Source organism: Aethalodelphis obliquidens, unplaced genomic scaffold (assembly GCF_003676395.1).
Source record: "Aethalodelphis obliquidens isolate GAN/ISIS:26980383/991018 unplaced genomic scaffold, ASM367639v1 scaffold46, whole genome shotgun sequence".
Taxonomy (NCBI): Eukaryota; Metazoa; Chordata; class Mammalia; order Artiodactyla; family Delphinidae; genus Aethalodelphis; species Aethalodelphis obliquidens.
The window spans coordinates 5,580,663-5,595,662 of record NW_020837990.1 but is presented as its reverse complement, the minus strand read 5'-3'; the positions used below and the strand labels follow the sequence as shown (position 1 = coordinate 5,595,662).

At 58.6% G+C, this 15,000-nt stretch overlaps 1 protein-coding gene across 5 annotated transcripts in view; it reads right to left on the bottom strand.

The window, feature by feature from the left end:
- BCL9L (BCL9 like) overlaps positions 1–13,763 on the bottom strand; it is a 28,950-nt gene extending 15,187 nt beyond the window's left edge. For 2 of the 5 annotated variants that reach the window (XM_027082114.1, XM_027082116.1), the window contains exon 1: positions 12,777–13,763. Coding sequence is in view for 1 of the 5 variants with exons in the window: in XM_027082112.1 (XP_026937913.1) it covers positions 6,474–6,529; positions 10,446–10,712 (323 nt within the window). In the remaining 4 variants the exon portion in view is untranslated. Of the gene's footprint in view, positions 1–6,473; positions 6,530–10,445; positions 12,199–12,776 lie in introns of those variants that run through there. The other 3 variants (XM_027082113.1, XM_027082112.1, XM_027082115.1) reach the window with 3 other exon arrangements.
- Positions 13,764–15,000: the final 1,237 nt, after the last annotated feature.

The following is a 15,000-nucleotide window of genomic DNA, read 5'->3' as shown; positions in this document are numbered from 1 at the left end:
CAGATGAGTCAGGACTTTCCCATCTCACACCTCCCCCCTTTGCCCCTCAGGGGTCTGCCCCAGATCCCAGAGATCCCCGTCCTCCTCTAGCACTCACAGTCCCCGGAAGAGACCTGGAAAACCTTGGGGATGGGAGGCAGGAAAACTGATTCCTGGTGGGTGCAGTTTTTAAACAAACAGTGAAGGGGCTTCCTGGCACCAGGCCAGGAGCCCCCGAGATGGGTGAAAGGACAGGGATGGAGCTCTGGGAACACAGCGCTGTGGTTGCCTCTTAGGGGGTAGTGTGGGGAGCAGTGACATGTGCTCACAAACAGGGAGCAGGTGCCAGTCACCTGAGTGAAGAGGCCAGGGGCAGACCTATGAGAATGGAGCCCAGGAGGCTGCTGAGACGAAGCCTGCCTGAGATATGGCCCTCCTCGTGCAACGTGGGGTGCGGGGTGGAGGGTGGGGGGCAGTGACCTAAGGGTTAAAGTGTGCCTGACCTCAGCTGGGGGAGGGAGACCAGGAAGGCTTCGACGGGGCAACCTGCCTATTTCCAGCTGCCCCCACCTTGGGAGCCTCTCCTTGGTTCACCAGCCAGCCCACCAGTCTTATTGCCCAGCTCAGAACCATCCAAAGAGGCAGTGAGAACACGCTTGGAGGGTCCATGCTTCCACACGCAGTGGGCAGACACCTCTAGAGAGGAAATGGGCTGCTAGGACCCTGCGGTAGCTGAAAGAACAGGAACCTGCTGGGAGTGTTAGTGGTGGGGTCCTCAGCCACTGACTCAGGGAGAGGCAGCGCTCAAGACAACAAGGTCCCAAGTCCCCTTTCTCTTGGGTGTCAGGACTCCTTGGTCCCTAGAAGCTCTCCTCTACCACCCAGGTCACTTCCTCTTCCTGAGGTGGTGACTCAGCCGGGTGGGGAGGTCAAGGATTCAGAGCCCAGCAGGAAATATGCTCAAGAACCAAGGTATTGCTCTGGGACCCTCTGTGTGGGGACTTCCAGGCTTGGGGGGCCTTCCCCTCACCCTGGTTCCTAGCAGCTCTCCCCACTTCCGCCCACCTCCTGCCAAAGGAGACCATGCAAATCAACCATTTTGTCTGGGAGTTTCCAGCCCTACCCCACCTGCAGCCCCAGGGTGATGTCAAGGCAACCCTAACCCTGCTGGGACATGGAAACTCCTGGCCCCAGACCTTGCAGTCTGGGGTCTTGGAACAGGGTGCTTCTGGTGGGGATTCTGCCCTTCTGGAAACCACCAGACTAAGTGGCATTGCCTAGACAAGCCGGAGGTCACCTCACTTGGCTCCCGTAGCCAGTGCCCAAGTGGCCAGGCCTTGGGAAGCAGTCACGGCCTGGCAGTAGGGTGCCCCCAAATGCTACTGCCCAATCTCTGGCTGCTGCCTTCCCCGGGGGGAGGGGGAGGGGAGGGGGAGGGGGAGGGGGGCACAAGGAAACAAGACAGGGCAGGAAGCCCAGGCAGGCAGCGGGCACTCTGGGCCAGGCACAAACAGCCAACACAGGAAACCACAGCCCACCCCCGCCCACCCCACCCACCCAAAGCTCTGGGAGAAGGGAGTGCCAAAAGCCTGGTACCCCTGCAGGGGCAAGGGCTAGGGGTTAGCCTGGGGCAAGGGAGGAGCAAGCAGTTCTCCAGTCCTCTCTCTGCCCCAGACCCTACCTCGGGAAGGGGAGAGGAAGCCAGGCTGGCAGGGGTGGTGCTGCCTCTTTAAATCCACCGAAATCCTGAGCTAGGCCCAACCCAGCTCTGGTTTCACAGGAAGGAAAGGAGCTCAGGAGCCAGCAGGGCAGGCAGCGGTGGCTGGAATTAGCCCCACCGGCCCAAATATATCTGGTCTCCGCCTGCCACCCCACTGGCACTTCCTGCCCCCTGGCACCTACACCACCCTGGGGGTGGGAGAGGGGCTAGGTGCTACTCCCCACCCTGTGGGAAACCCCGATCTCCCCAGATGCCCTGTCGCTGGGTACACGTGTTGGGAGGTGGCGTCCCAAGCCTGGATTCCCAGAAGGGAGGAGTGGGCAGGGTAGCTCCCTGTGGGCCCTCACCTGGCCTCTATCCTCCAAGGGGTTAATCTGGCCCTTTTTTTGGGGGGGGGGGATTAGGGGTGGCCCAGGAACCTCCTCCAAACTGCCTGACTGCCTGGCGGCTGGGAACAATGGGGCCATTGTGGGAGTTGCGAGTGCGGGCAGACTGCTGGCACAGGCAGTGCACCATGGGGCGCGGGACCTCACCCAGAGCCCGCCTGCCCGCTCTGCTCTCTCCCCCAGGTACTGCCAGCATCAGAGGCATCCTCCCAGCCCTCACCTCGCAGGCCTGGCCCAAACTCTTGGCACCAGCAGCAGCTGGAGGGCCCTCGGGCTCTGCCCACATTGACATCCAGACTGCTGTGACCCTACAGGAAGCAGGGGCATGTGGGCCAGGACGGGTGGGGGTGGGGGCTGATGAGACAGGATGTATGCCTGTGATCCTCCCGCAGGGAAGACAGGAAGGCCAAATGGGGTTTCTGGTGTCAGTCCTGGCACCCTCAGGCAAGAAGGGCTTAAGGGATTGTGAGAGCAGTGACAGGCAGGGTCCCCTGACCCCAGGCCTCCGTTCCTACACTCATTGCATAGACCTGCTCCCTGAGGAGGCCCAGTCCTGTCAGCCTCGCCCTCTGGGGCTGGGACACTGGCAGTGTGAGTGATGCAGTGGAATGGGAACCGGGTTTGCAGTCAGGCCAACAAGGATGCCAATCACATCCCACCCCTTCTGAGCGACGGGACCTTGTCCATCCCTTCAGCCCTCTGAGCCTCAGTTTCCTCATCTGCAAAATGAGGATCAATACATCGAGTGAGATACTAATAGTGAAACCATCCAACAGAATGCCTGTGACATACTCGGCCCTCAACAAACCACCTCTGGCCATGATGTCCCCTTCTTTACACCCTACATGGCACCCAAATCCGTGGGCATTTGGTAAAGATGGGCACTCTCGAGATATTTGCTCTTGAGTATCCAAGGGATCGGGGCCCAGGGGCATCATCCCAGTGGTATCAAGTACAAAAACTTGGCTTTTTCTCTGTCCTCACAGAGGCCAGCTCCCTCAGCTAGCACTCCCCTGGGCATGACTGGGTTTATCGACATACACTCAAACCCAGAGCATGAACCCAGAGAGCAGTTATCCACTCTCTTAGCCTCAGGGCTGTCTCAAAAGCCCAGGAGAAAAGCAAAGGGGAGTTTCCTTTCAACAGTGGCCCAAGTCCCATCCCCTCCACCAGCCACCCCTCTCCCCGACCTACTCCTTGGCAGTCTCCGTGCAGGGTCTGGGCTGGGAGGAAGCTGGAGCCTACTTTCTTGCCCTGGGCCTCTTTAAAGAGTGGAGGGTCTGAGAGGAAAAGAAGAGCAACTGGGACAAGCAGTTCTGAAAGTAGAGGTCCAGAGAGAAGACCTGTGCTCTTCTCAACTAGAGAGGGCTGTCCCTCTCAGGGTGGCTCCACAGCCCCCAAAGGGTTAACAAGGCCCTAAAAATAACCTGCTCCCAGCAGGACCTGCTGATTGGAACCCTCCAGCCATCTGTTCCCATTTTCTCCTGTTCACATTGGAACATCTGAAACCAGCCCCAGAGCCCCAGCCTGATCCCAAAAATAGCCCCAGCCTGCCCAAGGAACAGGCCCCAGGGGCTGGGCAAAAGCGGCATGGCCAGCCCAGCAGTGAGGCATGGCCCAGGCCAACACTGAGCCCTCACTCCCAGGCCCATGGAAGGGAGGTGTTCCCTCTGTTCCCAGAAGGAGGTGGTCAGTAGACCCAGGGGCTCCAGCCCACCCACCTTGGTACCAGGCCAGAGAAGGTACCCAAGAGCCCTGGTATCCCAGGCACTCTGCCACATCTAAATCCACTTTCTCCAGAGATTTGGACACGCACTTCCCAGAAGACCAAACCACTTATCTGCAGAGCGTCCCTCTTTGTGGGCACAACATCCCTGCTGCCCAGTGCTGGGCTCCTCACCCAGAAGTTCCCAAGCCTTACCCCCTCCATCATCTGACTCTCATCCCGGGGCCCTTCGGAGCCTTGCTCACCCAGAGTCACTCAGCATTCTCCCCTGGCCTGCCCCAGGTAACACAGGGTTGAAACAGAACTTTACCCAGCCCTGCCCACACTCACCCACGCCGCAGAGGAAAGGATTCTGGGGGTGTCCTCTGGATGCTGGTATGACCCCACCCCTCCTCTGGGCTTCAGGATGGGCTTCTGCCCATCTGTGTGCAGCAGGTGCCAGGCATGCCCATCTGGGCTTCTATACATATCACAGGCCTGGGCACTGCCCTGCCACGCTCAGAGAAGATGCCCAGGCAGGGTACAGGGAATCCAGTGGACCCTGGGCCCCAAGGCAGGCCTAACAGCTGCCATCCATATAACAGCCCCACACTGCTACTTTTCTCCCCAAAGAAGGTCCCTGACCCCTTAGGCCAGGAAAGAGAGGAGGCGGCCATCTAAGCCATTTAAGAACAGAGTGTCTTAATGGCTGTTCAGCCTGGTGAAGGAACAGAGCATCAGGGGATGGGATGGTGGGAGGGGTGTTGAAGCTGATCTGAGCTAATAGCATGGGGGAGGGAGGGCTCAGCCCTGAGAAGTGCTGGGAGATGTGGAGGGAGACAGGCCCTAAGACCTCAGACCCCTCTCCAGGCGCATGGCTATTCGGCAAACTTGCAACCAAGATGTTAGTTTCCCCTCAGTGGGGAAACTGAGGCAGCAAGAAGGTGGGTCTGGATGGGTATTAGAATCTAGGAGTCTGAAGTGTTGGAAAGGCTGTCTCTTTCCCACCGTCCATACTCTCCCCACCCCCATCAATTCTTCCCCTGCTAAAGCCCCCGGGTGGACCATGAGTTCCTGTGAAGAGCTATGACTAATAATAACGAGGAGGAGCTCTAACGTTTATTGAGCATTTACTCTGTAACATCAAGCTGTCCTGAAGGCTTCACATGCATTATTTAATTTAATCCTCTAATTTAGTACTCTACAAGAAAGTTCTCTTGTTATCCCCACTTTACAGATAAGAAAACCGAGGTTCTCTTGTTATCCCCACTTTACAGATAAGAAAGCCGAGGTTCTCTTGTTATCCCCACTTTACAGATAAGAAAACTGAGGCCCAGGGAAGTTGAGTAATTTGCCTGAGGCACACAGTCCAAAATTAGGAGAGTCAGGATTTGAACTCAGACACTCCAGCAGCTGGGCTATTAACCATTTCACAATACATGTTCACCCTGGTAGCAGCCCTCTGTGCTATGATGAAAGAATTGGTGCCTCACCCCCTCATTCCATACTCCCTCCAACCCCAATGCACACCAGGTCCTAGCTAGAGGCCACAGTTCCTGCCCAGGGAAGAGATCAAAGAGAGGCCACCACTCCCCACCCCCTCAACACAGGTGCCTGGCCCACTGGGGTTCTGAAAGCAGAGTTCTTGGGCCACCCCAGCCCCATCTACCCGCAATCTGTTACATCGTCACCCATCCTGGTCCCTAAGAGTCTGGGGAAGGAGCAAGGCAAGTTACCATGACAACAGCACAGGCCCCTGCTGAGAGGCCCAGAGGCAGGAAGAGTCTCCGCAGGTGGGGGTCAAAGGTCAAGTGGGACTCACTAGTGACGAGTGGAGTCCCAGCCCTGCCCCCCCCACCCCGCACCTGCTCAGCCACACCTGGCACTGCCCCCCACTTTTTTCATTGCCTGAGTTGGGAGCAGGACCACTTCCTCTGTGTCCCTGAGGGGTGGTGGCCTCCAGCAGGGAGGGTGGGGGGACTCGAAGCCCCTCCCTCCTGGGGACAGTCTAGGAGAAGGGCCTCCTCGCAGTCCTCCGCTTTCTCCAGCTTTCCCTAGTCAGACCAGGAGCCTACAGGCAGGCGTGTTTGTTGTGAATTCAGGGAGTTGTTGCTAAGTAAGGAAGGAGGGGGGGCAGGGAGGGAGGGAGGGAGGGAGGGGGTGGGGGTGGCAGTAGGGAGAAAGCGTGTGTGTCTCTGTGTGTGCCTCTGTGTGTGCGTGTGTGTGTGTGTGTCTGTGTGTGTGTGTGTCTAGGGGCCAGGGCAGAAACCACATTACTGTGGCCGGTAGCCACCCTGGCTTTGACTCAGCCAGCTGAGGCCAAAGCCAGCAGGCGAAGGGGAGCAAGAACTTGGGATGCCCGGGAAGGAAACCGTACCTTGCCCTCCAGGGGTGACCAGGCTGGGGCTCCCCACCACCCACCCCGGCTGGGACTTTCACTGGAGCAGCAGCTGTGGCGCTTTAACCCTTCCTGCCCCAGCCCCGCCCCCATCCCCTACCGGGTTCCAGGTTGTAGGCAGTCAGCACCCTCTCCTCCGGGGGGAGGAGAATGAAAGGAGAAGTGGGGGCAGAGAGCCAGGAGGAGGGCGCCCGAGACAAAAAGCCAAGCAGGAGGCAACGGCAGAGGCAGACAGAGCTGAGCGAGGAGGCTGTGAGGACACACATAAGCACACAGACCTCTCACCTCAGGATAATGCGTGTCGGGCTCAGGCTCAAGGGTGTGATCTGGGCTGGGGCTCCCTGTGGAGAGAGGGTCACAGCTAGAAGCCCCAGGCCAGCAATCTCTACCCCTGCTCCTCCCAGAGCCCCAGCCCCACCCCCAGCACGCACACACTAAGCTTGTACACACAGACGGGCCTGCAGCTCCAGGAAGTCCCTGAGCTACTTGGACACCACCCCCCCTCCACGACTTCTGTGGATTGGCTGGGAGCCAGGCCTGACCCAGCGGCCCCACCGCACAGCTCCCCCTCCCTCCCCTGCAAGCAGGAAAGGAGAAGGCGCTGGAGATGCCTTAGAGCTCCCTCAGAGCTCAGCCCACAGGGAGAGGGGGGAGGACTCCCACGGCCTGGCCTGAGGACCCGGGTGGAGGGATGGATGGGGAGGCCTGAGGACCCCAGCTTCCAGCCCCAGCCACCCCGGGGTTATCCTGTGTCAAGGAGAAGAATGGTGTGGGTCCTGTGTCCCCATGTGGTCTCTCTTGTCCCCTGAAGATGCCCCTGGGGACCGGGCTTGGCTGGGAGGGCCTAGGGTGAGAGAATCAGGCTTAGCAGTTCAGTAGGAGGGGGCTGGGTGAAGCTCCCACAGGCAGGCGGGAGGGAGGCTGGTGGCTGGGCTCAGTTTGTACTGGGGGTCAAAGGGGAGTTCTTTTCCGAAGAATTCTGGGAGAGACGCCAACTAGAGCAAGCTGCTAACCACCCCTCCCTCTCTCTCACTGCACTGGGTGGGGGGGTGTCCCTGCCAACCAGACTTAACCCTCTCCAGCCTGTGGTGCTCCCAGGCACATGACAGGGGAGTTGGGGAAGGTCCCGCTGGGCTCAACTTCCAGTTCTAGGGGGCAAGCACAGGGTGTCTGCCAGAACACGGTACCACTTGGCCCCATCTGGTACTGCCCCGCCCTGCCGCCACCTGGGTGACTTTTCTGGGCTCATCTCCTGAAGGTGTCTGCAGTGATGTGTGTGTGTGCGTGTCTCAGAGACAGAGATTGAGAAACAAACTGAAAATTCCTTGCCAAGGCCCTCCCCCTGCTGGGTCACTGAGCACTGTACCAACCTGTGCCTCTACCCCTCCCTTCCTCCCACTGAGTCCTGGGACCAGAGGCCATGGGAAGGGGGTTTATAAACAGACAACTTTTCTCTCTGCCCACCTCATGCTGCTGTCTCCATAGGCCCTTGACTCCGACAAACAGCCCCTGCCCCAACCCTCTTCTTCACTGATTTGCTACAAGTGCTTCAAGTATTCAATTATAGCCTGAGATCCCAGGATGGGAAACTGAGTCACAGCGAGGCATCAGGGATTCCAAGGGCCCGCATCGCATGCAGACATAACTCTACTAACACAACTCTTGCTTTGGCAAAAAAAGAAAGAAAGCTCCCCTTAGCAATCCCCACCCCCCTCCTGTAAAACACGATTAAGGTCAGACATCAAGAAGGACTTCCCAGGGTCAAGGCTACAATGGTAGCCGGCCTCGCATCCAATGCTTCATATTTCTGGGGTGGCACATCACCACCCCCCCGCCCCAGCGTTCCAGGCCCCTCTGTCTTCTGCTCAGGCTGGAAATACAAGTGTCTTGTCTTGTTTTGCTGTCTGCCCCTAGCTAGCAAAGTCAACTTTTCTGAACTTTAGCCACCAAGCTCCCAGGTCTGATGTGGCTGGCTGTTTCTTGTCCCCAATGAAGCAAGTGACCCCAAGGGTAGAGGGTTAACTCCCTTTCCCCAGCCCTTTCTGGAGAGCACTGGGCTGCCCTGTGACAGCCCCCACGATATCACTAGGACAAGAAGAGGATGGACTGGGAGTACTGGGATCCCTTAAGGTGCCGGGTGTCCGTGAAGGGCAGAGGAAGAGAGCCCAGCCTTGGGGACAGTTTATCCCAAAGTCTCCCCACTGCACAATTTCTCTCCAAGGACCACAGAACTGCCAGAAGCCTTGGCCTCGCTCCAAGAAACCTCCCTATCAAAGGACAGAGGACTCCATGTCCCAGGGAGCTATGGGGAGACCTGTGGCTACGCACCCCAGACATGTTCTGAGGGAGGAGGATAGAGGCGGCAACAGAAGCGGAGCGCACTGAGTGTGCGCACATACGCACACATGCACGTGCATCAGAGACACAATCCCGAGCACACATACTCCTCAGATACTCCCAGACGTGTACCTGAGAGAGAAACAGACACAACCCCCAAAGACACACATCCAGGAGACCTCTTTAAAATAACCCAAACTCCCCAAAAATGACTCCTTAAGACCCATAGAGGCTCCCATACTCAGAGAAGGCCAAAGAGAGCTCGAGAAACACAAATGACATCAGCCAGTCACACAGAACTACTGACAGACAGAAGACAGACCCACACTGGGATACATGAGCACACACACAGAGTAGTATGCACATGGCCATGTGTTAGCACACAAACTCACACACACACACACACACACACACGCAATGCACAGCATGAAGTCAGATTAGAGGACTAAATTCTGGGCTAGTGGGGAGGAGGGGAGTCAGAGCAGTGGGGTGGAGAAGTACTCAGGGATTTCAAAACAATCCTGGTTTCGAAATGCTGGAAATGCTGGATTCAGGGCCATTCTCAGTTGAGGCTGGAGGGTGGAGAGTGAAGGGGAGGGGGAAGACAGGCCAGCGCAGGGCCACCAGCCCATTGGAAGAGGGACTTGGACAGAGGGCATCCCAGCCCCTGGGCATGGGGACTAGGCCAGACACCAAGGTTAGGAGGGGCAGGTGGCCCAGGGCCAAGCAGGGAGGGCCTGGGGTGGAAAGGAGGCAGAGAAGGAGAGGCCTCCACTTTAGCCACTGACTAGAGAAGAAAGAAGGCGAAGGAACCTACCTGGGCCCTTCCCCGACCCGTGGGTGGGTGGTGGTGGCCACCTTCCCCCCTACAGAGTGGCAGCTGGCTCCCCTTCCCCGCCAGCTAGCAGAGCCCCAAGGCAGGCCTAAAGCTAGGGGTCAGAGGGTGTGGGAGGACAGCAAGGGCCTTCCAGGGGACCCAGGACCACCCACACTCAGGGCAGGGTGGGGGACATCTCCCTGGGAAGCCAGAGCTTCCTACCTGGGTTCCCAGAGAGGGGAGCTCTTCGGGAGGCTGAGGCACTACAACAGACCCCCACATCCAGGAAGTCACCCCTCTCCTCCCAGGGCACCAGGATGCCCTTACTGCCCCTCCCCCAACCTCCAGGGAAAGTCGGCAGCTCTCTCCCAGGGAGGGGAGGTCAAGCCAGGCTGGGGGTGGGGCTCTGGAGGCCTGGCCCTGGCACCCAGCAGAGGAAATGCCAGGCCTTAACTCCAGGCTGCCTTCAGGGAGACCCATCCAAGTGACGTGCGGCACCTCTAGTGCTGCAGTTTTCTTCCCCTTGCCCCTCAGCTCCTAGCCTCTGGCTACCTGGCCCTCCAACTGGCTCCAGCCCAAGCTCTGGTAGTTAGAGGGTGGGACCTGGGGAAACTTAGCACCCCTGGAGGAGCCTCTACCAGCTTCATCCTGGCCCCTTGGCCAGTCAGAGTGTCCTCGCCCCAGATCCCTGGGGGCAGCCCCCACAGTGTGGCTTACAGGTGGGCAGCTGGTGGGGCTGGCAGGCAGGGGCACAGATGCCAAGCTAGAGCAGCCAGGTGCTCAACAGGTTGAGCCAGTCCCTGGAACAGCCAGCCCCACCCCAGGGAGAGCAGGCCTGGCAGAGGCTCCCTGCCCGCGGCACCCAGCCTGTACCCGCTTGGCTCCCACGGCTGCCCACTTTCCCACGGTGCCATCCCCTCTGCCCCCTCCCCCGAGGTCAGCAAGCAAGCAGTGCCCAGGGTTCCTGGCACAGGGAAAGGATGCCGTTTCCCCGTCACCCCTGGGTGCCCAGGCTCTTGGAGTGCCTCACTACCAGCAACCAAGGAGCCCCCAGAAGAGTAAACATGGCATCAGGCCAAAAGGAACCCCAAAGTGCCCCCTACCTCCTCGCAGGCCTCCTCCAGTCCTGGGCAGACTGGACACTCAGACACCCTGGCTCCCCGCAGCTGCCCCCCCAGGGCGCTGGGACAGAACTTCAGCCGGTGGCGCCAGAGGCAGTGTGGCGGCCCCCAGCTCCTGTCTTGCACTCCCTGGAGGAGGGGCTGCTGAGCTGGGGGACTGCTGGCTCCCTCCACTCCTGCCAGAGCTGCTGCTGCCTGCAACCCTGCTCCTTTCCTTCCACCCCACTCCTGGGCTCCACGCAGCTCCATCCCGGCCCCTCCCCCTACAGGCAGGCAGCCCCCTTTGCAGGCATCTCCTTTAATCTAAAGCAGGTGCCAGGCATTCCAGCCCTTGCTGAGTCGACACTGCCACCCACTAGGCCTCTGCCCAGAAGGCTATTGCCCTGCCTCTTCATGGAAGTTGAGTCTACGGCCCAGGGCTCCTGCTTAACTGAAATACCCAGAAGTTGGGAGGCAGACACTACCCAAGGGGAATCACGGGTGCCCAACACAGACTCAATAAGCAAGTTCACTAGGTCGTACATTACCACTGCTGTGATCGATTGTGGACCACCAACACTAATCCTTCTCCAGGACTCTGTAATCTCTTCCCACCTGGACCCTCAACCTCAGTAATTAGAGACTTGGAGCCTCCATACGGACCTCCAGAAACCATCTCTAGCGTGAGGCCCCTGCTACCCCGAGCACAAGAGTCACACTGGATCCAAGGTTATATAGGTATTCTCCCCTTCAGGAGCACCCCTTCCAGCATTAACCCCTGCCCCACCCCAATCAGAAGCAACACAGGTAAGCAGAACGCCTCCAGAGGCAAGTGGCCAGAAGGGTGAGCTTCCAGGCCTGGTTCTCCAAGGCCACGGAGCCTGATCAGCTGAGGGAGGGCAGCACCTTCCGTCCTGATACCAGAACCGCCCCCCCCCATTCCCTTACCTTCCTTTCTCTCCCATTCTCATCCTGTCCTGAAGCTCCTATCAGCAGGCACCTCAGAGCTGATACCAGAAAGACAGGGCCTGAACATGCTCTTCCCCTGGGGCCATGAAATCATGGTCCTGACCCAGAGAAGGCAGCCAAGCTAGTGCTGGGGGGCAGCAGACAAGCCAGGCAGCCCCAGCCCAGAAAAAGTAGCTGCACCTTGGAGAGGCTGAGGAGGGAGGAGAGCAAGGCGAGTGGAAGCCCACCCACCCTGCGGGTCTCATTCAGCGAGCTGCCCAGAGGCATCAGTAGGGTTACAGCAGATACTGTGCGAAGACAGCTTTCCTAGGTAAAATAGGAAACCAAGGCCAAAGATCAAGGGGGCCTCCAAGCCCGTTTCCCGGGGCTCAGTCACATGCCCAGCTCACCTCTCCCAGAGCAACACTTTTCCTCCCTGTAGCAGAGGCCCCCAGACACAGACACAGACCCACACCCCAAGCAGCAGACAGACAGAAGGAGGAGGGAGGAGGGGGTGTCAGAAAAACCCGGAAGGAAGGAAGCTGGACAGACAGAAGCCAATCCTGGCTTCACTGCTCCAGAGGGACACCCTCCAGACTCCCAGACTGTAAGGGACACTCTCCTCAGCTCCCAAGAGGGAGAAGGGGAGAGTAGACCTCGGTGTCCCCTGAAACCAAATTCCAGCAGCCCTGGGACAGGACATAGTCCAGCCAAGCAAGAAGCCCTAAGCCTCCCCTCTCTTCCTCACATTCCTCCCCCAAGAGCTCCCCCAGACCAAGGCAGGGGCTGTCTCCGCTTAGCAAGGCAGAGACACCTCCAAGGAACTGTGTGACTGCCCCCCCACCCCCCCACCCCCTGCCAAGCCCACATCACTAAGAATCCTAGGCAGGGGAGACTCCTCCAGTCACAGCCCCCGCTGCTCCTAGGCAGTGCTTGGGGGCAGAGGTGACCCCCAGCAATCTCCAGTCCCCACGCACCTCCTTATGGAAGCTCCTATAAGCCAGGAGAGGAGTGCTGGGGTGCTGAGACCCAAGGGGTTGGTGAGCCTGTGAGGGGGACTACATCTCCCAGAAGCCCCCAGGGCAGAGTTGCTGCTCCAGCTGGCCCAAGGCCGGCCTTGTTCTCTGTGCTAGGGTGGCAGGGTCCCCTGGCTGCCCTTAAGCCCTCCCCTCTGTGCGCTGGGGCTGCCAACCTGATTGGGGGCCCAAGAGTGGCCTCCACTAATCCTGGGGGCGTCCCCGACCCCTTAAACAGCCTGGGGGTGCGTGCCAGAGGGCCAGAGACAATCAGATTGTGTTCCCCCTCCCCAATTCGAACTGGATCTCCCTCCTCACGCCTCTGCTGGCCTGGCATGACTTTCGCCCTCGGCCCCAGCCCTCCCCTCACCTCGCGCGGGTCGGGGGTCCTCACGCCAGGCCGGAGTTGGACGCCATGACCAGGTCAGGGCCGGTGGGTGGATTGGGGTCCTCCTGCTCGCCAGTTGGAGGTGAGGAGGAGGGCGGGCAGGTGGTGATCTTTTGATCCTGGACGCCTTGATCTCAATACCAGCCCGGCCCGGGAGTGGGTTTCCGGGGGTCGCTGGGCGCCTGGGTTCCTGCTTTCCAACCGCGGAGCATGGTCTTGGGCGCCGGGCAGCGGCGGGAGAGCGCGCACACCCGCCCGGCCTTGGGCTCAGGGCTGGGGTCTCAGCCCCGAACCTCACGGCTCCGGCTCCTGCTCCTCCTCCCTTCCTTCCTTCCTTCCTTCCTTCGCCTCCTCCTTTCACTTTTCCCGAGGCCCGCGGGGACGGTGGGCGCGGGGCGGGGAGGGGGCTGTCTGGGCGCTTATTGTTGGTCGGACGCCGAGGGTCCGGGTTGCAGTCCCCGGGCGGCGCGGCGCCGGGGGACCCAGGCGTGCGGGCGTCCGGCCGGCTGGCTCCGGGCAGCGGCGGTGGTGCAGCGGCCCCGAGTCCGGGGCATGTCCGGCCACTGGCTCCGCCGTTCGCCGCCGCCTCCCCGGGGTCCCCTGCGCTGCCGGAGCCTCGCTCGCCCCTCCACTCGGCTCCGCTCCCCAGCCTGAATAAGCATCGGGGCTCTCTGGCTGCCTCCTTCTGCCTTCATACCAGAGCCCGGAGAGGCCCCTGTCAAAATAAGAGCTCCCCCATCTCGCTCGCCTCCTCGCCCAACCCGGCTCCCCCAGCCTCCCAGTGGTCTGACTCGGTAAGGCGCCCGGCCGGCTAGCGGGAGGCAGGTTGGCCCGGGGGCGGGGAGGGGGCTTCTATGCCACTCTCCACCCCATTCCCGAGGACTGGGGAGGAGACGGGCTAACACCATCTCAGGCTGGGGAGAGGTTTGACAAACGTACCCTCCTATCTACGCTGATTGGAAGCAGTGGGAGTTGACTCCCCCCAACCCCCAACACTCACTCACACACTCTCTCTCCCTCCCTCTCTCTCTCTCTCTCTCTACTGGGTCCCCTCTTCATTGTATCCACCCACATTCATTATGCACTGAACATCTCTTTATTCACTTTATTCATCTCTCTTTCCTAGTAGACCCTGAGGATGTAGACTGAACTTTTTCACTTCAATCCTCAGCAGCGCAAAGTGGATACTAAGAAAATGTTTGTGGAAGTAAAACCTTTGTTCTCCCAAAAGAACTCTATCCTAAGCTCAAAGTGCCACACACACACACACACACACACACACACACACACACAAGACCCTATAGGAGAATAGATCCAATGGAAAAAAAATTATAAAGTGTTTTAAAAAGCATTTCACATGTTATTTCAGTGTTTGCCACAAACCTGTGAGAAAGATGTTATGGCCCCATGACACTGATGAGGAAACAAAGGCTTGCACTAGTTAAGGACTTCCTCAGGGTTACACAGCTAGAAAGTGGTAAGCCCAGGACTAGAGTTTGGGTCTCCTTATCCCAGGGCACTTTCCCTGTATCCCACTACCCCCACCCACCCAGGATTAATACCAACAAGTAACAACCATTGAAGGGCACTAGCAAGCCCCTTTGCTCATGCTATTTGGTTCCTCTGAGCTCTCCCCTGCCCCTCCTCACAGATGGTCCCCAGATAGCTCTAGCTCTCACTGACCTCCCTCTCTTTTGACATCTACTACATCTATTCCACCCAACTGAGTACCTAATTGTATGTTTTATCTTGATTCTCCTGTGCGTGTGTCTGGTTGCCCCAAAAGATTCTTGAGGGCCCAAACCATGTCTCCTATGCCTCTATATTCCCCACAGCACTCAAGGGCTAGGTTCATAGTAGGGATTCAGTAAATACTCACTTGATGGATTGATGGTGTCTGCAGCTGGGCACTGGGCAAGGTCTGGGGAGGCACAGGTGAAAAAGGGGGAGAAACCCTGAAAGAAGATAACATAACAACCTCTATGGGTGCCTAACATAGAAGTTTACAAAGCATTTTCATACACACTATCTCTTGATCGTGCTTTGAGCCAATCAACAAAACTTCCCCAATTGCCTATTAACTGCTATGCCAAGACCAAGCTGGGTTAGGGACTGAATCATCACAACCCTATGAGATAGGTATTGCCCCCACTTAAAGGAAAAGAAAACTGAAGCCCAGAGAGGCTGAGCTCTGGTGTGAAAGATC